This window comes from Bombina bombina, chromosome 1 (genome assembly GCF_027579735.1).
Source record: "Bombina bombina isolate aBomBom1 chromosome 1, aBomBom1.pri, whole genome shotgun sequence".
Lineage (NCBI taxonomy): Eukaryota > Metazoa > Chordata > Amphibia > Anura > Bombinatoridae > Bombina > Bombina bombina.
This window is the reverse complement of record NC_069499.1, coordinates 548,776,452-548,799,750: the sequence shown is the minus strand read 5'-3', so window position 1 is coordinate 548,799,750 and position 23,299 is coordinate 548,776,452. Positions and strand designations below refer to the sequence as shown.

At 42.5% G+C, this 23,299-nt stretch overlaps 2 protein-coding genes across 7 annotated transcripts in view; one reads left to right on the top strand and one right to left on the bottom strand.

The window, feature by feature from the left end:
• The window catches only part of ALS2 (alsin Rho guanine nucleotide exchange factor ALS2), a 558,121-nt gene extending 554,441 nt beyond the window's left edge, over window positions 1-3,680 (bottom strand). For 3 of the 4 annotated variants that reach the window (XM_053698688.1, XM_053698690.1, XM_053698692.1), the window contains exon 1: window positions 3,625-3,680. The gene's annotated coding sequence lies outside the window, so the exon portion shown is untranslated. The other variant, XM_053698689.1, reaches the window with a different exon arrangement.
• Window positions 1-23,299, top strand: part of CDK15 (cyclin dependent kinase 15) — a 657,391-nt gene that overhangs the window by 1,225 nt on the left and 632,867 nt on the right. The window contains exon 1 of one of the 3 annotated variants that reach the window (XM_053698697.1): window positions 3,864-3,930. The exons of the other annotated variants lie outside the window; for them this stretch is intronic. Coding sequence (XP_053554672.1) covers window positions 3,924-3,930 — 7 coding nt within the window. The 5' untranslated portion in view covers window positions 3,864-3,923. Of the gene's footprint in view, window positions 1-3,863; window positions 3,931-23,299 lie in introns of those variants that run through there. 3 annotated transcript variants of the gene reach the window in all.

Below are 23,299 nucleotides of genomic sequence, written 5' to 3'. Positions count from 1 at the left end.
TATGTATGAATGTGTGTAAATATACTTGCATGTCTGTGTGTGTATGTATGTATGTATGAATGTGTGTAAATATACATGCATTGCATGTCTGTGTGTGTGTATGTATGCATGAATGTGTGTAAATATACATGCATGTCTGTGTGTGTGTGTGTATGAATGTGTGTAAATACATGCATATATGTGTGTGTGAATGTATGTATGCATGAATGTGTGTAAATATACATACATGCATGTCTGTGTGTATGTATGCATGAATGTGTGTATACATGCATGTCTGTGTGTATGTATGCATGAATGTGTGTAAATATACATGCATGTCTGTGTGTGTGTGTGTGTGTATGTATGTATGCATGAGTGTATTTTGTGTGTGTGAGCATGTATGCCCTTGCACGCCAGTCTGTAGCTTGTAAATCTGCCAGATGTTTTATTTTATTTACAAAATAGCCATAGGTGTTTGATTTCAGGTCTTCTGAACATTCAAACCAGTTCTCTGTAGGATACATTGGAAGCCTAAAATATAATGTGGACCTGGAACATGTTGAACAGCTGTATGTTTTGGAGGATTTTGTTCAGTCTAAGGCAATCCTGGGTTCTCTCACAGTTAGAGAGTTTTAGAAACTTTAAAATCATGTATAATGAGAAAACTGCAATTAGCTATTTAGCTGCTAACAATTATCTTGTTCAGCAAAGATTCTGAGTGTTATGGCCAGGCAATATCTAGGTTGTAGCATTTGTATTTGATTAAAAAAAAAAATAATTTCATCACTCAGCAGTAAATTGGAAAGTTGTTTAAAATTGTATGCTCTATTTGTAAATTTGCTTCATTCTTTTGGCATCTTTTGTTAAAGAAACATAATTTTACTACTGGGACCTAGCTAACCACATTGGGTGAGCCAATGACAAGAGGCATATATGTGCAGCCACCAATCAGCAGTTAACTCCCAGTAGGGCATTTCTGCTCCTGTGCCTACCTAGGTATGGTTTTCAACAAAGGATACCAAGAGAACACAGCAAATCAAATAATAGAAGTAAATTGAGAAATTGTTTAAAATTGCATTTCTAGGCAACTGAAGGGGTAAATAAGAGTGTGTCCCTGTGTGTGTGTCCGTCCCTGTGTTTGTGTCCCTGTGTGTGTGTCCCTGTGTGTGTCCCTTTGTGTTTGTCCCTCTGTTTGTATAATTTATTATTGTATCTAATATATCAGCACTCTGGTTCTGATACTAGTCAGTGCCTCACCAGCCACTGACCTCACTGGTCTATTTCCACTCCCCCTGTACCATGTGACAGCCATCAGACAATCACAAATGCATACACGTACCATGTGACAGTCATCAGCCAATGACAAATGCATACGCGTTTATTCTGTAAATTCTAACACATGCTCAGTAGGAGCTGGTGACTCAAAAAAGTTAAAATAGAAAAAGACTGTGCACATTTTGTTAATGGAAGCAAATTGGAAAGTTGTTTAAAATTGCATGCTCAGTCTGAATAATGAAAGTTTAATTTTGACTTGAGTGTCTGGTTTACTTAAAAACACTATCCATAATAAAAAAATATTAATAAAACTTTGTTGGCTTCAGAACTGTAGAGTACAGTTTCTCCCACTTCATTGCTTAGTCTTTCCCCCTTTCAAGCCTGCTACATTAACTACTCCCCAAAATATAGCAGTAACTCTTCAGACACAGACTACTGTATCAATTTGTGCCCCTAAAGCCTATTTTATCCTTCCCCCTCTCCCTGTATACTGATAAGGACTGCTTATAAAATAGGGTAGGACAATGATATTATACAACTGTGATTCAGAAAAGCAGACTACCCTTAAAGTAATGGCCAGAATCTAATCAATATTTTAGATGGACTTTGATTATTTCTAATGAAGATACTTACTTTTTATTCTAGCGGGCCATTCTAATAACCCATGCTCCAGCCGCCCACTTCAAAATTCATATTTTTGCTAGTGAAAGGTTTGAATAGTTTTCCAATCGGTGCGCTAGCCGTAGGGCACTTGTGTTGTACCTAGAGCTCTGATTGGAGAACAATTCAAACCATTAGCAAAAAAAAATATGAATTTTGAAATGAGTGGCCGGAGCATGGGGTATTAGAATGACACGGCTAGTTTAAAAAGTAAGTTACAGTGCATCTTTATTAAAAGTGATCAATTAAAGTCCATCTAAAATATCACTTAGATCCCAGAACTAATTTTAAAAAATGTCAAGTAAAAGTTTAACATTTAAAAATAGTTTTCATTTAGGGATTTATGGAAAGTACGGTAAGCAAATGTCACTATGCTTTAATGGACAAACACTTCCCTGGTCCCTCAAAGCCTCCAAGTATCTCCCTCACACCCAATAACCTGTTTTACACTATCAGCAAAGGATGTTGTATTCCCTGTCTACCCCCACAACTTGCTGTAACCTTTGTTTAAAATGTAGAAAAGTTCAAAGTATTCCAGCACCAAGGTAACTCCTTAATCAAGGATTGCAGGTATGCAAGCTACCAGAGACCAGCACCTTAGTCTCAAGTATAAACAAATTCCAAGTAGAGGATAGCAGCACCACCAATTCAAAATATGAAAAGTGTATTTAAGCCAGCATAAAAAAGTGTGACAACGTTTCGGATTTACATCCTTAGTCATGTCCCACATGACTAAGGATGTAAATCCAAAACGTTGTCACACTTTTTTAAGATGGCTTAAATACAATTTTCATATTTGGAATTGGTGGTGCTGCTATCCTCTACTTGGAATTTGTTTAAAATGTAGCCTGCTGCAATCACTATCTAACCCCTGTAGCTTCCTATAATATCCCCTCTGACCCAGTACAATATTATTGCACTACCACTCATAAAGTACCCTAGCAATACAAATTATTGCTGCAATGAGCACTACTACTGCAGCTTACTGTTACCTCTACTCCTGCAGCCTACTGTAACCCACAGCTTACTGTAGCTTTACTCTAAACTGATAGCTTGTATTGCCACCAAAATCTCTAGTTTGCTGTATCCCCTGTTCTCCACAGTTTGCTATAAAGCTGTCTACCCTGTAGCTTGCTTTATCCTCCCACTACACCTATAGCTAACTGTAATAATGTATACACATGCATCTTGTAGAGCTATGCTTTAAACAATAGCCTGGTGTGTACACATTTACCCTCACATACCATTGTACCCCTTATCCAGAAAATACTGTAACTCCCACTGCTCCAATAACCCATTATTAACCTGTCTTGCTCGTCTCAGACCCTTACACTATTAAGGCACCTTTCCTAATGTCTAGTTATACCCTCTTCTATTGTTTTGTGTGCTGCCCTCCTTTGTCTGCAGTGTGTATCCCCTTTACCCCAATGCACCCCTGCTTAATATATTGCGATATTAATAATATTCCATGATGTGCTGTTTTCCTCCTTGGCCTACGTCTAAACACCTGTCATAGCCTTCACAAACATATCATTCAATAAACAGTCTGGTACAAATTTCTAGCTGTGACTTAGGTTCCCACAGCCTGTTCACTCTCCTTACCCACGGCATGCAGAGTGCCCCCGCGCAGTGTACGAGCTCACCAACACCAGCTCCGTGTAAACAATAATACAATGTGTGCGAGGCCGCAGACGCAGCAAGCAGACTCACCTGAAATAATCCACAACTCCTGACAGTGAGATCACTGACTGACAGCACGGGATCACGTGACGCGAGGGACGGGCATCTGAGAAGTGGGCGGACGTAAGCGACACCAATGGAAGCAGCTAGTACGCATCCAGTTAAAGCGCCAGTGGGTTCACGCTAGTCACATGACTAGACTACAACAATTATTTGTGTTGTGGCTTTTTCTCCCTCTCTCTGATACACTGAAGAATTAATCGGCTGTAGAAAAAGTTTTTTCTTATAGAATAATACGTTAGCATCCTGGTACCCACTATAATCGATTTATGATGTGTGAGTGGAAACCTAATGAAAAGTTTGTTTTTAATGTAAAGTTTTCAGGGTTTATGTTTCTGCTTTTTTAAATAACGACTATGATGGAGTCCTACATTTATTTATATTTGCAACTTTTATAACCAGTTTTATAATATGTAGTTCTGTTAAGTGCATTTTTATGGGGGAATAGAGTGTGAAATTAAACAGTATATATATATATATATATATATATATATATATATATATATACAGTATAATGTTCCCGGCCGTTATTGACCCCCTTAATTAAATGTTTAATTTTTTAAAAGATAGATTACGATTTTACTACCCGTTCTCCAGCTTTGCACAACCAACATTGTTATATTAATTAACTTTATAGCCTTCAAACTTCTTATTTTTTAATATTAATTAACTTTCAAGCCTTCAAATTAGCCTTCACTAATGCTGGGGGTCTTATACTGTTAATAGTAATATTTTTTTAGAATGTTTTCCCCCACTCCTTATTTCAACCCATAGGGGCCCATTTATCAAGCTCCGAACGGAGCTTGTGGGCCCGTGTTTCTGGCGAGTCTTCAGACTCGCCAGAAACAGCAGTTATGAAGCAGCAGTCTAAAGACTGCTGCTCCATAACCCTGTCCGCCTGCTCTGATGAGGCGGACAGGAATCGCCGGAAATCAACCCGATCGAGTACGATCGGGTTGATTGACACCCCCTACTGGCGGCCCATTGGCCGCGAGTCTGCAGGGGGCAGTGTTGCACCAGCAGCTCTTGTGAGCTGCTGGTGCAATGCTGAATACGGAGAGCGTATTGCTCTCCGCATTCAGCGAGGTCTTGCGGACCTGTTCCGCACTGTCGGATCAGGTCCGCAAGACCTTTGATAAATGGGCCCCAGTGGGTCTCTACATTATCACCTGTACCATCATAAATATCTTCCCTTATTGTAGGTTTAAGGTCAGGTTTAATATACATGCAAATTCCTCCACCCCTTTTTTTTTTATTATTAAATTTTTATTAAATATCTTGAAAACATATGACATGAGATACATTATTATGTTATACAAGAGAAAAAGTATTCTCAGATCTGTTTCACATGAAACGCATGTCAAAAATAAACCAATAAACAAATAAGGAAAAGGTGGTACCAACAAATATGCAGATAGTTAAGTAGGGCTACTAGAGTTGTTAACATTCCGTACAGTAGCCTACAGTTTTCTAGTGTGTGAAGAGTGGGGTCATGCTTGTAACCTGGCCATGTTATGTAATTTATGTTATATATACTATTTATAAAGTGCTAGGATTAGTTCTCAAGTATTCCTCCCATAGAAAACATATGGAATGATAACTATCCGTTCGCTTAGTCTGTATGTAATGATATTTTTCTAGTGTCAGTGAGTGAGTGACTGTTCTTTGTCATATGGAAATTGGTGGGAGGTCTGTTTTTTTCCAGTTCAAGGGTATTAATCTTCAGCAGTGCCAGCCTTAATTTGCAAGTAATTTTAGGAAATAAATTAAACTAAAGGTTCCATATGGTGAAAGGAAGGGAAATGTTGAGTATAATATCAATTTCCTTTTTGATTGCTTCCCAAAAGACCCGAACAGTAGGACACGACCACCATATGTGTGTGGCAGTTCCAGTCTCAAGGCAACCCCTCCAGCAATATTCTGATGTATTAGGGAATAGTTGGTGTAAACACGCAGGGGTATAATACCACCTGCACATAAATTTTAGATTTATCTCAATGGTAGATATAGAGGATGTAGACCTACTCATATTTATCATTATTTTTTAACATGTTTGTTTAGGAAGTGAATCATTGATCTCTCCCTCCCATTTAATGACATATGTAGGTAATGTTTTTGCGTGAGACAATAGGATTTGTTTGTATGTCAGGGACAGCATGCCTTTATGAGGAAAAAGGTTAAAACACATTGCCTCAAAAGGCGTAAGGGAGCGGCTCATTTGGACTTTATATGGATGTGTCGAGAGGAAGTGAGTCAGTTGTTGGTATTTTAACCAACTTTGAAACCTCTGTCTAAGTTGTTCAGAGATTTCAGCATGTGGTTTTACTTTTCCATTTGTGAGGAAGAGGTATGCTGGGGTGGATGCACGGATGCTTGGGATAATTGGATCTTGTAGCAGGGTATGTACTGGGCAAGAGGTGTATCCAAGAAATGGGGTCAAGGGTGAATACATGGATGAGATGTGAGTGTGAGACTTAAGTGTCTTGTCCCAGATTTTATATGTTTCTTGTGTTGCCGTAGAAGTGGTTTTTAACAGGGTCCTTTGGGCAGAGGGAGTCCAACATTGTCCCCCTAGGTTCATATTATTCGCAAGATGGTGTTCCAGAAGGACCCAATCTTTGTTATTGGCATTTTTGCACCAATCAACAATTCTCGTCATAAAAGTTGCTAGTCTGTAATGTTGCCGATTTGGAACTCCTACACCTCCCAAATCTTTAGGGCGGTATAGGGTAGTGGTAGCTACACCCAGGCGTTTGTATGACCAGATAAAGGAATTCAGTGTTTTCTGCAATTGGTAAAGTATGTGGTCTGGGAGTGGTATGGGCAGAGTTTGAAGGAAGTAGAGGATTTTGAGTAGTATCATCATTTTAACTGCGTTAAGTCTTCCTAGCCATTTATTATTCCAAGATCCTAACACATATATGCTGGTTTTAAGGGATTTGTAGTTAAGGGTTATGATATCTTGTATGTGCGGAGACAGGTGGATGCCCAGGTATTTAATTGCCTTAGGCTGAAGTCTAAAGTGAGATTGTTGTAGAAGAGAATCTACTGTAGTGCTTGTTAGGCCTATGTGTAAATGCTCAGACTTAGAGATATTTATACTGAAGTTGGAATACATGCCGTAAGTGTTTAAGGTAGTGAGTAATGCTGGGACCAAAGCTTCGGGTTTTGTAAGGGTTAGAAATGCATCATCTGCATGGAGTGTTATTTTATATTCCAGGGGGCCTATTCGCAATCTGGTAATATTAGGGCTAGCTCTAATATATGAGGCTAAGACTTCTATAGCTAGTACGAAAAGTAAGGGTGATAGGGGACAGCCTTGTCTTGTTCCGTTCGATATGCGGAATGGGCATGAGAGAGAGTCGTTCAATCGGATTTTCGCTTGGGGCTTATTATATAATGTAAAAATTTTCCCTACTAATTCTTTGTCGAAACCAAATTTAGACATAGTGTGCTGTAAAAAAGACCAGTCAAGCCTATCAAAGGCCTTTTCCGCATCCATAGATATGAATGCGGAAGGTGACAATGATCTATGTAAGATGCTAAATTAGAGAGTTGCGCTTCTGTAGAGGGGCTAGGTCGTATATTATAAAGTGCAGTGTAATAATTCCGGAAGGCTTGAAGGATTTGTTGTGTGGTTTTTAGAGAAGTCTTTTTTGTGGGCATTGTAGTTCATAAATATAAGACTTAAATCTTTTCTTTTTGAGCGCGTGGGCTAGTAGTTTACCTGCCCTATTGTTTTCAAAATAGAACATGCTGTTGGTTTTTTTACGAAGTGTATGATATTCAATATCTTAGAAGTTGTCTAACTCCCTATGGGCAGCCTGGTATGCTTTTTCCGTCGCCATGTCAGATGGGTTTTGTTTTAAAGTGAAGTCAAGTCGTGCAAGGGTAGTCGAGAGGTCATTATATTGTTTGCAGAAAAAACTTTGGAAGTGGGCTTTAAATTTAATCAGCTCTCCACGGACTACACATTTATGTGCTTACCATATTTTAAAATTATCTGCAATAGAATTAGCGTTGTTAATGAAATATTCTGTGATGAGTGCGATTAATTTAGTTATTGTGTCTGGGTTATCTAGGAGAGTCTCATCAAGCTTCCAGATAAAAGGCTCTGAGGGTATTTCTGGCCATGAGAATTTCAATTTCACTGCTGAGTGGTCAGACCAAGCCGTAGGTGATATGTCACATCGATGAACGTGTGCAAGACCCTTCTGGTTAGTGAATATATAATCAAGTCTGCTGTATGTCTTGTTTGGATGTGAGAAAAATGTGTAGTCCTTAACATCTGGATGGATGAAATGCCAAGTATCATAAAGTGTCAGGTCTTTTATACCTCTCCAAAGGGTGGTTGAGGTTTTATGTGACACTGAAATTGTGGGATTTGTGCTGTCTATTGTGGGTTGCAGCGGAACATTAAAATCCCCTGCAAAGAACACGGGGCCTGTAGCCAGTTCCAATATCTTTTTGAATAAATTTTTTTTAAAAAGGGTCTGCTTGGTGTTAGGGGCGTATATATTTACGAGCATTATGGGGCGACCAAACAGTAGCCCCGTGAGACCTAGAAACTGCCCTTCCTTGTCTTTCACTTGTTGGGTTAGTGTGAATGGCAGAGTGTTTTTAATCAATATGCTAACTCCGGCTTTTTTATGAGCCCCTGAGCTATGGAAATGTGTAGTGAATACTTTCCCAAAATATTTGGGGGGGTTTTGTCGCTGAAAGTGGGTTTCCTGTAAGGAAAGTATATCAGCTTGCCTCTTTGCAAGATCTGACAATGCCTTAGAGCGCTTATGTGGTGAATTTAAGCCCTTTACGTTTTGTGTGAACAAGGTCAGGTGGTGTATGGATTTACTAGTGGGTTGTGACATGACTATCTGTCTGGGGCAAATAAGTATCGGAATGTCGCATATAATGTGGTACCACTTGGGAGAGGAAGTATATCAAACAAAACAAATAACAGTGATTAGCAGAAAAAATTATTGTGCAGTCAAATACAGTAACAAAATTAACAGAGCTAACAAAATCTAACATGAGAAGCTTTAAATAGCAAAAATACAAATCTCTCCTCCTAATAGCCATAATGAGAGTGCTAAATGGGGGGAATCTGTATTGCAGACCCTTAAAACATATCTAAACAGTCAATGATTAATCTCTCCTGGTAATGGTGGAGCAGGGAAGATATTATAAAGTATGGTTCAAAACTTACATTCTCTCAGTTACTTTTATATAGCAATATCAGTAAGCGAAAATCTCCAAGACATCATTAGTAGGAGCATAATGTCCACTATACCAAACTTATGAATACCTTCAAACATGGGACTTCAAGGTGACGAGATGAAACTAGGGGGACTAGAAGCAGCAGGTCTTGACGATGAAGGGGCAATTGCTTTACTCTTTTTTTGTGGAGGTGGTGCGCCAGGGTGGAGCATTATTGCCAAGTCTTTTGGCTGAGGGTAGCAGTGACTTGCTTGTAGATATGGTCTTAACAGGATCAATCCCTAAGGATGAGCAAAATGATGGAATGTCCTATGGAGATCCGCAGATCAGGCGTGCGTTATTCTTAAGCACCCATATTTGTGTCGGGAAACCCCAACGGTAAGGGATTTTTTTTATGCCTGAGTGTAGTTGTTAGGGGTGCGAATTATTTTCTTCTTTGTAACGTTTCATAGGATAAGTCTTGATAGAATTGGAGGACCGTTCCCCTGAAACAGACAGGCTGGTTCTTGCGTGATTTATTAAGCAGCATTTCTTTTTCCAGGTAATTTTTTTAACCTAATGATAATATCTCTAGGCGGAGCCGTGTCAGGTGGCTTGGGCCGCAGAGATCGGTGGGCTCTGACCCAAAGGATATCTGTATTGTGTGAGGATTCTTTAATATGCTGAAAAAGAGCTTGTAGGTATACAGAGAAGTCACGAGGGAGGACATTTTCAGGTACTCCACGAATTCTCAAGTTTTTCCTCCTGCGATTTTCTAAATCTTCGAGTTTTTCTTTGAGGCTAAAGATAACATCTTGTTGAGATGAAACTTGTTCAGAGAGAGTGAGAACCTCCTCTTTAAGTTGGTCTTGATTTGTTTTCAAGGGCTTCAACTTGAAAACCTAGGGTGTGTATATCTTGAGATATGTTAGCCATCTCCTCTCTAATACATGTGCGTACTATATCCGCTATGTCTTGCTTGGAAGGTAGATTAGGCTAGACAGCAGTGAAGCTGATAGTTGGTTGAGATTTCGAATTAGTTGCTTTCTCACCTTGGGTAGCGTTTGTATGTGAGGTTTCCAGTAAGTCAGAGGTCTGTAAAAAAGCAGACATTGTAAGGGTTTTCCCAGTGACAGGCTTAGCCAATCTATCTGTTCTCCCCCCTGTACGTCTGTTCGCCATGTTGGATGCACTTCCATAGAGGAGTTAGAGTGAAGGTCTCTCCTGAAATCTTTAGGTAGAGTTTATAACGTTGCCCCTAAGTGCTTCTGTCTCAATGTACGTTTAACTCTGAATGTCAATCAGCATATGACTGTCTCCAGTAAACAGTTGTTATTATAGAGAAGACAATGATAATTGGTAAATCAGAGTTCAGTATCTCTGCAAGAGCCTCTTTTTTTTTTTTAGTGTCGCAGTCACAATTCTGTCAAGAAGGTTAAGTGAGGGTGTTCTGAAATTGTTGTATGTGATACGCTGCTGTCAGTGAGTGAAATAAAGCAATTGTAGTTTCTATCCACAGCCATATATTTTGAGCCTTTTACTTCGTTGGGCTATTGAGGGCTTAGTGGAATGAGCCTTTTATAAATAATTTGGCAGAGAGTTATGACAGTAATCCGCTTACTTGCGTGTTCGCCGATATATGCCAATGTGGTCCAGCTGTCACGGTCCTCCTGTATGGTCATTGCTCCTTTAGGAGCAAACGTAGAAGCCAGCGGGTCAGTGCCTTACTTGCAAACAAAGTAGCGCTTAGTGTAGTCAGGCCTCACTTCTGGTCCAGTGTATGGCGCATCTGTAAATAGCCACCGGTGAACTCAGCCAGATATATTAGTGTTTAGGGATCACAGCTCCGTCCACTAGTGATCAAACTTGTCCGCAAGGTATTAGATTCCTGTTACCCACATTTTCTGCTGGTTGGTGAGAGCTTAATCCAGGATAGATTAACACGGAGCTCCGGAGTTACGCTGCGCTCATGTCAGCAGCCGGCTCCGCCCCCCCCTCCTCTACCCCTTTTTTTTACTCATGTACCACCTAAATAAAGTATTACTCTCTAAGTTTACTACCCAGTCATGTGACTTATCCCACCAAGTTTCAGTTATACTGATAATACCATAGTCCTCTTCTGCAACTAAGAGCTCCAACTCCCCCATTTTACCCATCATGCTTCTTGCATTTGCTGTCATACATTTAATTTTCATGTGCTTTCTGCTACTACTTGGTGCACTTTCCTCCAAACTTTGTAATGTGACATTTCCTAAGTGTACCCTTCTGTCCTCCCTTCCTTGAGATATTCTATATGTGACATATTCACAGACTGATCTATCTGTTCTATTATGCTTGGACTGACCCTCCCCCTTAAAAATGATAGAATGTTTTCTTCTATTTGAAGAACATAGGAATATGAAATATTCATAACTACTTTTGGGTTTAGCGCTCTAGGTCTAATGAGGTGTCGATTAGTGCACAAGTGTTGAGCTTTTTTTCTCTTGCAAGGTGTATCCAGTCCACAGATTCATCCTTTACTGGTGGGATATTCTCATTCCCTACAGGAAGTGGCAAAGAGAGCACACAGCAGAGCTGTCCATATAGCTCCCCCTCTAGCTCCACCCCCCAGTCATTCTCTTTGCCGGCTCTAAGCACTAGGGTCTCTCTCGGGAGGGTAAAGTGAATGTGGTGTTAGAATTGTAGTTTTATTATCTTCAATCAAAAGTTTGTTATTTTAAATGGTACCGGTTTGTACTATTTACTCTCTAGCAGAAAAGTGATGAAGATTTCTGCTGAGAGGAAAATGATTTTAGCATGTTGTAACTAAAATCCACTGCTGTTCCCACACAGGACTGAGGAGTTCCAGAAAACTTCAGTTGGGGGGAACAGTTTGCAGGGTGATCTGCAATAAGGTATGTTCAGTCATTTATTTCTAGACAAGACTGAGATAATGCTAGAAGAGACTGACAATATCCCCATGAGGGGAGGGTAAGCTATGTTCACAGACTTAGTAAGGAATTGAATGCTTACATAATAGGGCTAATATACTGGTTGACACTTATTCAGGGCAATCGATTGTTTAGCTAAGGAAAAATCGTTTTGCAAGACACTTTGAAAGCCCTTTTGGGTTCTTTCTGGGGTTATTACCCACATGGCTGTTTTTTATTAACTTAGGAGTGATTTAGTAGGCCTCACAGCTCCAGAGTAGAGTGGGAGGGGCCTAATTTCGCGCCTCAGATGCACACTTAGAATTGCAGAGAAGTTCATGCTGCTTCACATGGAGGCTCCTGCTGCTGTTTGAGGGCCTTACAGAAGCTATATTCCCCCAAATCTGATCCCTAAGGGCAGGTAGGGCCACAGCAAGGCTGTGGCAAGGTGCTGTAGTATTTTTAACCGGGTGTTGGCTTTAGGCTGCTCCGGTTTGGGCATTAAGGGGTTAATCGTTCTGCAACTTGTGGTGCAATCTTATTAAGGCTTTAGGTACATACTGTGAAAATTTCAAAAGGATTGCTGCATTTTTCACTGTTTTGTAAAATTGTGTGCTCTTTTTATCTCTTAAAGGCACAGTAACGTTTTTTCAAATTGTGTTTTTTATTTGATTAAAGTGATTTCCAAGCCTGTGTGTGTATACTACTAGTCTGTTAAACATGTCTGACACTAAGGAAAATCCTTGTTCAATGTGTTTAGAAGCCATGGTGGAACCCCCTCTCAGAATGTGTCCCACTTGTACTGATATGTCTATACACTTTAAAGATCATTTCTCCAACATTGGTGTGTCCGGTCCACGGCGTCATCCTTACTTGTGGGATATCTCTTCCCCAACAGGAAATGGCAAAGAGTCCCAGCAAAGCTGGCCATATAGTCCCTCCTAGGCTCCGCCCACCCCAGTCATTCTCTTTGCCGTTGCACAGGCAACATCTCCACGGAGATGGTTAAGAGTTTTTTGGTGTTTAAATGTAGTTTTTATTCTTCTATCAAGTGTTTGTTATTTTAAAATAGTGCTGGTATGTACTATTTACTCTGAAACAGAAAAGGATGAAGATTTCTGTTTGTGAGAGGAAGATGATTTTAGCAGACAGTAACTAAAATCGATTGCTGTTTCCACATAGGACTGTTGAGATGAAGTAACTTCAGTTGGGGGAAACAGTTAGCAGACTTTTCTGCTTAAGGTATGACTAGCCATATTTCTAACAAGACCATGTAATGCTGGAAGGCTGTCATTTCCCCTCATGGGGACCGGTAAGCCATTTTCTTAGTCAAACAAACAGAATAAAGGGCTTAATATGGGCTAAAAAATTGGTAGACATTTTTATGGGCTAAATCGATTGCTTTATTTGGGCATTTTATTCATATTTATGCTGACAATTCGCATTTATAAACTTGGGGAACGTTTATTAAACGGCAGGCACTATGTTAGACACCTTTTCCAGTCAGGGGGCCTTCCTAGTTGTAGACTGAGCCTCATTTTCGCGCCATTACTGTGCAGTTGTTTTTTGAGAGCAGGGCATGCAGATGCATGTGTGAGGATCTGAAATTTGCTGGAAAAGCTTCTAGAAGGCGTCAATTGGTATCGTATTCCCCTCTGGGCTTGGTTGGGTCTCAGCAAAGGCTATAGCTGGGACTGTATAGGGGTTAAATTTGTAAACGGCTCCGGTTCCATTATTTTAAGGGTTAAAGCTCTGAAATTTGGTGTGCAATACTCTTAATGCTTTTAGACACTGTGGTGAAATTTTGGTAATTTTTTTTTTATTTTAAATAAGTTTTTATTAATAAGTGGGGTACATAAACCAAAAAACAACACAAATAGCATTTGACATAAATCGAAATGAGGTTACACGCTGTCAAGTAGAGGAGGAATGAGTTACAATCAGGAACAATGCATCTAGGATAAAACTCATAAACATAATAAAGATATTGCCTAATGCGTGCCGAATATATCTGTTGTGATGTTTTGGTCATTCTAAGGAACCATTAAAGTTTCATATTTTAATTAAAGTATCGCAGTGTATGCCATACTTAAGATGTCTGACAGTCATGTGCGAAAACTAATAGGTGTTCATAATAAATATGTATGATAGGTGGAGTGCGAGGATCTACTCTATATATCCTCACATGAAAAAGGGGGGGGGTAGGGGAAAGGGAAGGAATGGGAGGGGGGGGGGGGAAAATTTTGTGTCTCGGTATCTCAGCTCAGTAACAGCGGGGCACATCCCGCAGGACGACTAGGGACCCAGCCAGAACAGGCCAACAATGGCCAAGGGAAGGGGGAGTTATGTAGCCAATTTAAGGAGTGTTTCCCAAGGTTCCCATATCTGACTAAAGATAGCAGATTGGTTGTGTATGCGGAAGACATAGTCTTCCATTGATTTGATGTAGTGCAAATGGTCAACCACTGCTTGCCATCGTGGGGGCTGTTGTTTCTTCCAGTTTCTGGCTATCAGCATCTTTACAGATGTCAGCAGGTAGACCAACAGATATCTCTTATATTTCGGAATCTTTTTTATCCCTATATGTAAAAGGGCTAGGCTCGGGGCATCAGGTGTCGGGAGCTCCAGTGCTGCGCAAATCGCAGAGGTCTTAGACCAGAGCGGTCTCAGTCGATCACACGACCACCACACATGTAGTGGTGTGCCAATCTCGCCACATTCTCTCCAACACAGGGGAGAGTGGCTAGGGTATATAGTGCGAAGCTTGGTCGGCACCAGGTGCCATCTGGTAATGATCTTGAAGTAAAGTTCGTATAGAGTGACACAATGGAGAGCAGCTTTGGTTAGTTGTATAGCCCTAGACCAGTCCAACGGAGTGAAGGTCAATCCCAATTCAGTTTCCCAGGAGATCATATGCCTTGTCTTTACAAGGGTAGGGAGCCCTAGAAGAGATTGGTAGTGAGCAGTCAGGGGTTTGTATAGTTGTTGGTTAGTTTTCCATCTTATCTCCCAGATGGTGGGGGCCCTAATCTTGTCAGTCAGAAATCCCCAAGCCTTCATAAGGGATCTAAGTCTCGTGAGGTCAAAGTCTAGCTGACGAGGGATGCCAAATCTGGCTATCATATCTTGGTTTGTGAGGAGGGTTTCATTCTGGTAAAAGTCACCCAGGGAGGTAATCTCATGGGTTCTCCAGAGAGCTAGCTTGACATTAGGTAGTTCCCGTAGGAGTGACAGGACAGGATGAATGGGGGACGGATGCGGGGCTATCAATTGGTTGTGTCTCAGTTGGAACCAAGTTGTTTGGCAACCTTTGATAAGCTGGTTTGAGACTGGTATTCGAGTAGCTAAATGTTGGGGGACCCAGAGTAGGTCTGAAAGATCAATGTATGCCGGGAGGGAAGCTTGTTCTAGTTCCCTCCACCTAGTAGGAGGTAAGGTAGGTCCCCACGCTGAGACATGCGTAAGCATGGCCGCCTGATGATATAGCTGAACGTTAGGTAGGCCCAGTCCACCTCTGGTTACTGGGGCCTGCAACGTGGCTGCCGCTACTCTCGGTCTCTTGCCTTCCCAAACATATGAGTTGAATAAGGTTTGGAAACCGCGTAAGATCCGTTCTGGGACTGGGATGGGGATGCACCTCATGATGTAGGTTAATTTGGGGAGGATCATCATTTTAAGGGCAGCTATTCTGCCCATCCATGAGATTTCCTCGTATTTCTTAGACTTCAGCTTAGGGTCTAATCTCTTTAGTAGAGTTGCATAATTCTCCTGTATCACTGTGTCCTTTACATGGGACAGAAATATCCCTAAGTGTTTGATACCGATCGTAGACCACTTAAATGAATAAGACCTCCTAAGATGTCTCTGTTCCTTCTCTCCAACAAATATCGTGTAGGCCTCTGTTTTAGCGACATTAATTTTGTAGTTTGATATTTTACCAAAGGTATCAATAATTTCAAGGAGAGGGGGCAAAGAGTCTAGCGGGTTTGTTAAGAAGAGGGTGAGGTCATCGGCGAAAAGCGCTACCTTCTGCAGGGTATCATGTATCTGAAGGCCTTGGACTCCTATATTTTCCCTAATTGCCTCTGCTAGCGGCTCCATAACTAGGGCGAAAAGAAGCGGGGACAGGGGGCACCCCTGCCTGGTCCCGTTGCTAATGGGAAATTTAGGTGAACAGAAACCCAATCCTTTAACCACCGCCGTCGGGCAGGTGTAGAGGGCTGCGACAGCAGTCTGGAACACTCTGGGGAGCCCAAAACGCTCCATAGTGCAGAACATGTATTCCCACCTCACCCTGTCAAACGCTTTTTCTGCGTCCAGGGACAGGGTGAGGAGGGGCAATTCCATATCAGCTGCTTCCATAAATATATTTAGGAGTCTACGGGTGTTATCAGTACCTTGCCTGCCCTGGATAAATCCCACTTGGTCCAAATGGATAAGTGAGGGTAGATGTTTTCCAAGTCTAGTTGCCAAGACTTTGGCATAGACCTTGACGTCGACATTAATTAGCGAAATTGGTCTGTAGCTCTCGCAGAACGAGGGATCTTTCCCATCTTTGGGAATGGCCAGAATGCTAGCCTCCAGGTATTCGGGAAGGAAAGTTCCAGTTTCTGCAACTTCCTGGTAGAGGCGTAGTAGAACCGGGGATAAGAGGTGGACAAGATTGCGGTAGAATAGACCCGTGAACCCATCGGGGCCAGGTGCTTTATGAGGCTTCAAAGCGAGGATAGCCGCCTTTACCTCCTCTATGTCAAACGGGGCGAGTAGATCATCAACTGATTCTACATTCAAAGAAGGGAGGTTTAATTTTGCCAGGAACTGCTGGATAGCCAGTCTGTCTACCTCAATCCCTGAGGATTCATTTTTTAAATTGTATAGGGATGTGTAATAGGCAGCAAATGCCTTCCCTATGGCTTTTGGAGAACGAACTACGCCCGCAGGTGTGGTTATCCGGGGGATTCTAGCTTGAACCGCACGGTCTCGAAGTTTACGGGCAAGTAACCTGTCAGCTCTATTCCCTTTGTAGAAATATAACTGTTTAAGTCTCACTAGATTGGCTTGGACCCGAAGCTGCTCTCTCTTGTTGATTTGTTCTCTGATGGAACCTATCTGTTCAGCTAGGGTAGGCAAAGGAGCATTTTTGTTACTCAATTCGGTTTGCCTCAATTCAGCATATAATTTTGCAAGGGGGAGTTTGTTTTTAGCCTTCTGGATTGAGCTCATTTTAATAAAGTGACCCCTAAGATAGGCTTTAAATGAGGCCCACAATATTTCCTGGCTTGTGTCGCCCGTGTCGTTGAGTCTTAGAAAGTCTGAGACGGTCTCAATAATTTGAGGGATTTCTGTTTCAGAGAGAAAGTGGTCTGGGAGTTTCCAGGAGGGCCTACTGTCGGGGGGGGGCGCAACTCCAAGCATCCAACACTTACCAAATCATGGTCAGACCATGGGCACGGTCGTATACGTGGGGTGCAGAATTGGTCTAACGTCCAGGAGTCACAAAGCAAGTAATCAATCCTGGAGTAGGAGTTGTGTGGTTTAGAGTGATGGGTGTAGTCCCTGTCAGTTGGGGCGAGGCAGCGCCAGATGTCGTAGAGACCATGTTGGTACATGAGCTTGCGCAGTGCATTGGATTGAGTATTAAGGTTGCGGTCAGTAGGATAAGCTTTAGGAGTCTTTTTGTCTAAGATGGGGTCCCAAACCAAGTTCAGGTCCCCTCCTATCAACAGGTGGCCTCTCCTAACTTCACTCAATCTCCTTAGAAACTTTCTCAAAAAGGGTATCTGCTTAACGTTTGGGGTATAGATTGAAGCCAGGGTATATAAGATACCGTTTAGGGTACAAATCAAAATCAGATATCTACCTTCGGGGTCACGTTCTATGTACTCCGTAGTACAGCAGACATCTCTGTGAAGTAGGATCGCTAATCCTCTTTTTTTTTCAGTGAAAGATGCAGTTTCACATATGGGATAGTGAGCTGGGTTACGATAAGGTCTAAGTTCTTTATTCCAGTGTGTCTCTTGGAGAAAAACAATGTGTAATCTATGGGCATTCAAAAAATTGGACAGGAGACTTCGCTTAGTAGGGGAATTTAAGCCCTGGACATTCAGGGTGGCTACAGTGATAGGAGCCATAGGGTTCGCAGAGTAGAGGTCTCTTTTGGGTAGAGGAGAGGGGAGGGGGGGTAAGGAGGGAAAAGCAGGTTGCAGGAGGGGGAGTAGTTGTGGGGAAGGAGGTAGATAAGGTGTTGAAAGGAAGATAAGCTTCGCTCTCCTACTTAAGGGTAATGTATAGTGTCACAAAGACTGTCAAGACTTAGTGTGATGTGTATATTACACTATCTCAATGAGTGCTCTTGCTAGCGATAGCAAGGGAACACAACTATCAAGGTGGGGGGGGAGGCCAAGTGTGAGGCCTAACCCCAGTCAGCCATTTGTGGCTCGTGCTTCTGATCTAAACTAGCATTGGGGTTCTTCTACCGGCGTCTAATAAATCTTATTACTTGGAGTGTGTGATGGCTCAAGCATAGTAAATACATAACTCAAGATAGGTCAAGCATTGGTGAAATTCAATATACCTAAACATGGCAGTCCAACTATAAACAAATAACAATCATTGGTAAAGGTAATATGGTAAGAATGGAGCTCATGCAAGACCCTATAACGTGGTGAAGGGAGGGCGGGGAGGACGAAGTCAGATAGTAACAAACGGTGGACCAAAGTCCAATTTCGTCTGATTACCCCCCGCATTCCCCACCACCCATAGTGTGTGGCAGCCCTCAGATGACAAGAGCAAAATTCCTAGAGAAAGGAAACATAAAATGAAAAAAAAAAAGAAAAAAAACAAACAATAGTGACATTACAAAGTTCTCAGGACATCTGAATATGCATTTGGGAATGGCGAAAAAGTCATAAACAGTGGCGGTAAGGACATCCTGAATAATAGCAAATTACGTTACTTCTGAACCGGTTGGTAAAACTGTAAATACATAACAATCAATGAAGGGGTAGTATCCCAACAGATCAACACTTGAGTGACACTTCAGCGTGGCGAGGGGAGCATGGGGAGGACAAAGTTAGGTGGTGATACGACTAAATTATATTCAAGCTTCGTCTAATTACACCCCAGGCCCCACATCGCCTACGATGCGTGGCAGTCAACTTGCGGATAGAGCAAAGCTTAGGGAAAGCAAACTCTCTAAAATGTCAGTATGTTTGAATATGTTATCAAAATAGGGAACAATTCCCAATCAATAGTAATGATATCATTTTGACACTCTAAGGCAGTAATTGAAATATGAAGGTAGAGAAACCTGATAAACAAAATTTTGCTGAAATTATCCATGAGCAGTCGTGAAGGTGGCTTTAGAGGGGGAAGATAGCCCCTAGAGGGGATATCTAAACTCTCAAAGGAAAGTACAGTAACTCCCTACACAGGGTGCGGGAGGAAGAGCTTAGTAATGGGGATCTTAAGTTGTGTGAGGCTCATCAGTGGCACTACTGGTAGACGGGGTATGGCCCGATCGCTGTTGATGTTTCTTCTGGGTGTTGTTTAGTCTCTGGGGAAGGGGCCGCCACTCAGGGGCCGAGGCTCTCAGTCCTCTGGTGGGATCTTTGTCGTGATGATCTCCAGGCGGATCTGGTGGTAACAATTCCCACCTCTGCATGAGTTCTCTAGCTTGTTGTGGAGTGGATACTGTATATTGGTGGCCATCCTTAGTGACGTGAAGCTTAACAGGAAATCCCCATCTATATTTTATGGCTTTGTCTCTCAACAATCTAGTGTAGGGCTGATAGTGGCGCCTTAGTTGGAGAGTGTGTGGGGAGAGGTCTTGATAGACTTGTAGGTCAGAGTACTGTTCTGGGAGGTTTCTGCCACCTACTAATGCTCGGAGTAGTTTATCTCTAAAGGTGTAATAGTGTAGCCGCGCTACAACGTCTCTCGGCTTATCTCCTTCTGCTGACCTGGGTCTCAGTGCCCTGTGTGCCCTATCAATCAGCATTTCCTGACCTTCCTCTGGGCCAACAATAGTGGTGAAAAACTCTCGTAGGTATTTGTCTAGGTCCTGAGGGAGGACAGACTCCGGAATACCCTTCACTCGGATGTTATTGCGTCGGGTGCGGTCTTCGAGGTCGGCTAGCTTGACCTCTAGATCGGAGATTTGTTCAGCTAGGCACTGAGAGTAGCCAAGCAGGTTGGTATGGTCGATCATTAAATCTTCTTGCTTACGTTCAATGGTGTCAGTGCGTTCTCCAATAGAAGCTATATCACGTTTCAGATCTGCATGGCTCTTCTCGAATTTCTTAGAGAGGGAGTCGTGGTGAGAGGCCAAGAGTGTGGTAATAGAATCCATAAGGTTGTTGTTAACCTCTTGACCAGTGCGTAGGGATCGCCCCACTGATTGGAGCAGGGCAGTCTCATTAGGGGTTTCAGCAGAATCACTGACATCTGTGAGTTCTTCATCTGTGCCAGCTAGGGATCTAGAGAGGGGTTTACTGAAATGATCCACCACTGTACGTTTAGGTGTATTAGAGGGCTTTTGTTTTCTTTTGAAAGTTTGGGGCATTTTTTGGCTCTGCATGGACATTCAGCAAAATTGAGGATAGTGATAGCACTATAGTGGTCTGCTTAAATCAGGCTGACTGGGGTCACGGCATCAAGGAGCTACCTACATAGTTAAAGGATATTTTACATCAAAACAGAATTGTTGTGGCCTGTGCTGCTATGAGGGGTAGTTAGCATACACTACTCCATCAGCAATGTTGTGGGGCTAACTGCACCAGAAACCAATATTCCCTTTCGACTTGGGGAAGAGGGATACGACCCAAGGGAAGGGGAAAAGGGAAGTGGAGGTGACCAGCCTGGACAAGCCAGGCCGGAAAGGGTGAGTCTTGAGGGATTTCTCTAGCTCAGCTACACGTATATATCTAAACACAATACAAATTAATTATGAGGAGAGCAACCTGTAAAGAAAAATAGCAGTTAGGCAAGCAGTAAGACAGAGCAGCGATTAATTGCAATTTTGTGTGTCCAGTATATCTACGATGTCTGAGGGCCTGAAAAGGATTAAGGTTGTTAGGCAGATTAAAATAACACTCCACCTTAAGCTGATGCTCAAGGACACCTGTGCTGACGCAGCAGCAATAAATGAACAACAACAGTACACTGATAGTTGGAAGTTCTTCTGTATAAAGTGTGGCCTTAGGTATATGTGAGAGTACAACTTTTCCCAGCAAGCAATCAGTATTAAATGTGTGGCAGATGTAAGGTCCGTTTAGCGTGGGTAATGAGTAAGTCCCAACAAAGTTACTTTCTTTGGGAAGGTATGGTTGAGAGAAAAAGTCTCTATAGCAGGGGTGCTTCTTATTGTATCTGCTGCCGTGTGACAAAGTTACATGTATGCTGGCTACTCACCGGGGTCAGAGGAGATAGAGAAGGATGTCAGCTGAACAAGCTGGCTCTTACCCGGTCTTGCAGTGGGGCACTTATGGAAAAGCTGATGGATAGTATATCTCAGGGGCCGTGAGCCGTGTAAACAGCCGGGCACTCTGCGGAGGAGCCGTAAAGGTGAGAGGGCCCCAAGATGGCGGGTCTTCGCGCCTTTTCTTAAGGCCTGCTGGAAAAGGATCGCAGTTGGTCCCCAGGGACCACAGAAATCTGACAGATCTTCAGGGTCACCGGACCCACCGGGAGGTAAGGATGGTCAGTATAGCGGTCAACCACAGGTCCGGTAACTTCAGTTATTTCAGAGGTAGTTCAGGAGAGCTCCCAAATGCCGGGCAGCCCCACTCGCGTGGGAGAGAACAGCAGCGAAGCACTCCGGAGCGGATCCCCGACCCTCCGGAGTGATGCGGTAGGATGAGGCTCAATCAGAGGCTGGGCAGGCTAAGGCGGGTTGAGCGGTTACTCCGGAGCGGAGCCCCGACCCTCCGGAGTAGGTGGAGAGCTGCCGCACTAGCTGCGGGACCAGTTAGGAGTCTGTCCGTTGCTGGTGGTAAGTGACGTTAGTGGCACGAGAGGCAGGCCAGTTGGTCTGGGTGGTAAGGGAGTCGGCAGTCTCACTCGGGGTACCTCTCTGGCAAGTTCGGCAATGAGCGGTGAAAGGCTGGTCTGTATACCGCAGCGGTGTAGCAGAGAGTTTCTGCGTAGGGGAGCCCAAAAGATCAAGTTGGGCATAATATTTTGCCCCTATTTAGTGTCCACGGTGCTTCTGATAGCAAGTTGGGCAAAGGAACCCAAAAAATAAATCTTTATATAGCGTTTTATGGTTTTAGGGCTCAGGAGCTCAGCACATGCACGTCTGAACAGTTCAGTGGCTAACTCCGCCCCCCTCGAAATTTTGGTAATTTTTGAACAATTCCTTCATACTTTTTCACATATTCAGTAATAAAGTGTTTTCTGTTTAAAATTTAAAGAGACAGTAACGGTTTTGTTTTAAAACGTTTTTTGTGCTTTGTTGACAAGTTTAAGCCTGTTTAACATGTCTGTGCCTTCGGATAAGCTATGTTCTATATGTATGAAAGCCAATGTGTCTCCCCATTTACATTTTTGTGATAATTGTGCCATAGCGTCCAAACAAAGTAAGGACAGTACTGCCACAGATAGTAAAGTTGCCCAAGATGATTCCTCAGATGAGGGGAGTAAACATGATACTACATCATCTCCTACTGTGTCTACACCAGTTTTGCCCACACAGGAGGCCCCTAGTACATCTAGTGCGCCAATGCTTATTACTATGTAACAATTAACGGCTGTAATGGATAACTCCATAGCAAATATTTTATCCAAAATGCCTACTTATCAGAGAAAGCGCGATTGCTCTGTTTTAAACACTGAAGAGCAGGAGGGCGCTGATGATAATTGTTCTGTCATACCCTCACACCAATCTGAAGGGGCCATGAGGGAGGTTTTGTCAGATGGGGAAATTTCAGATTCAGGAAAAATTTCTCAACAAGCTGAACCTGATGTTGTGACATTTAAATTTAAATTAGAACATCTCCGCGCACTGCTTAAGGAGGTGTTATCTACTCTGGATGATTGTGACAACTTGGTCATTCCAGAGAAATTATGCAAGATGGACAAGTTCCTAGAGGTTCCGGTGCACCCCAACGCTTTTCCTATACCCAAGCGGGTGGCGGACATAGTAAATAAGGAGTGGGAAAAGCCCGGCATACCTTTTGTTCCCCCCCCCTATATTTAAGAAATTATTTCCTATGGTCGACCCCAGAAAGGACTTATGGCAGACAGTCCCTAAGGTCGAGGGGGCAGTTTCTACTCTAAACAAACGCACTACTATTCCTATCGAAGATAGTTGTGCTTTCAAAGATCCTATGGATAAAAAATTGGAGGGTTTGCTTAAAAAGATTTTTGTACAGCAAGGTTACCTTCTACAACCCATTTCGTGCATTGTTCCTGTCACTACAGCAGCGTGGTTCTGGTTCGAGGAACTAGAAAACTCGCTTAGTAGAGAGACTCCATATGAGGAGGTTATGGACAGAGTTCACGCAGTTAAGTTGGCTAACTCTTTTATTTTAGATGCCGCT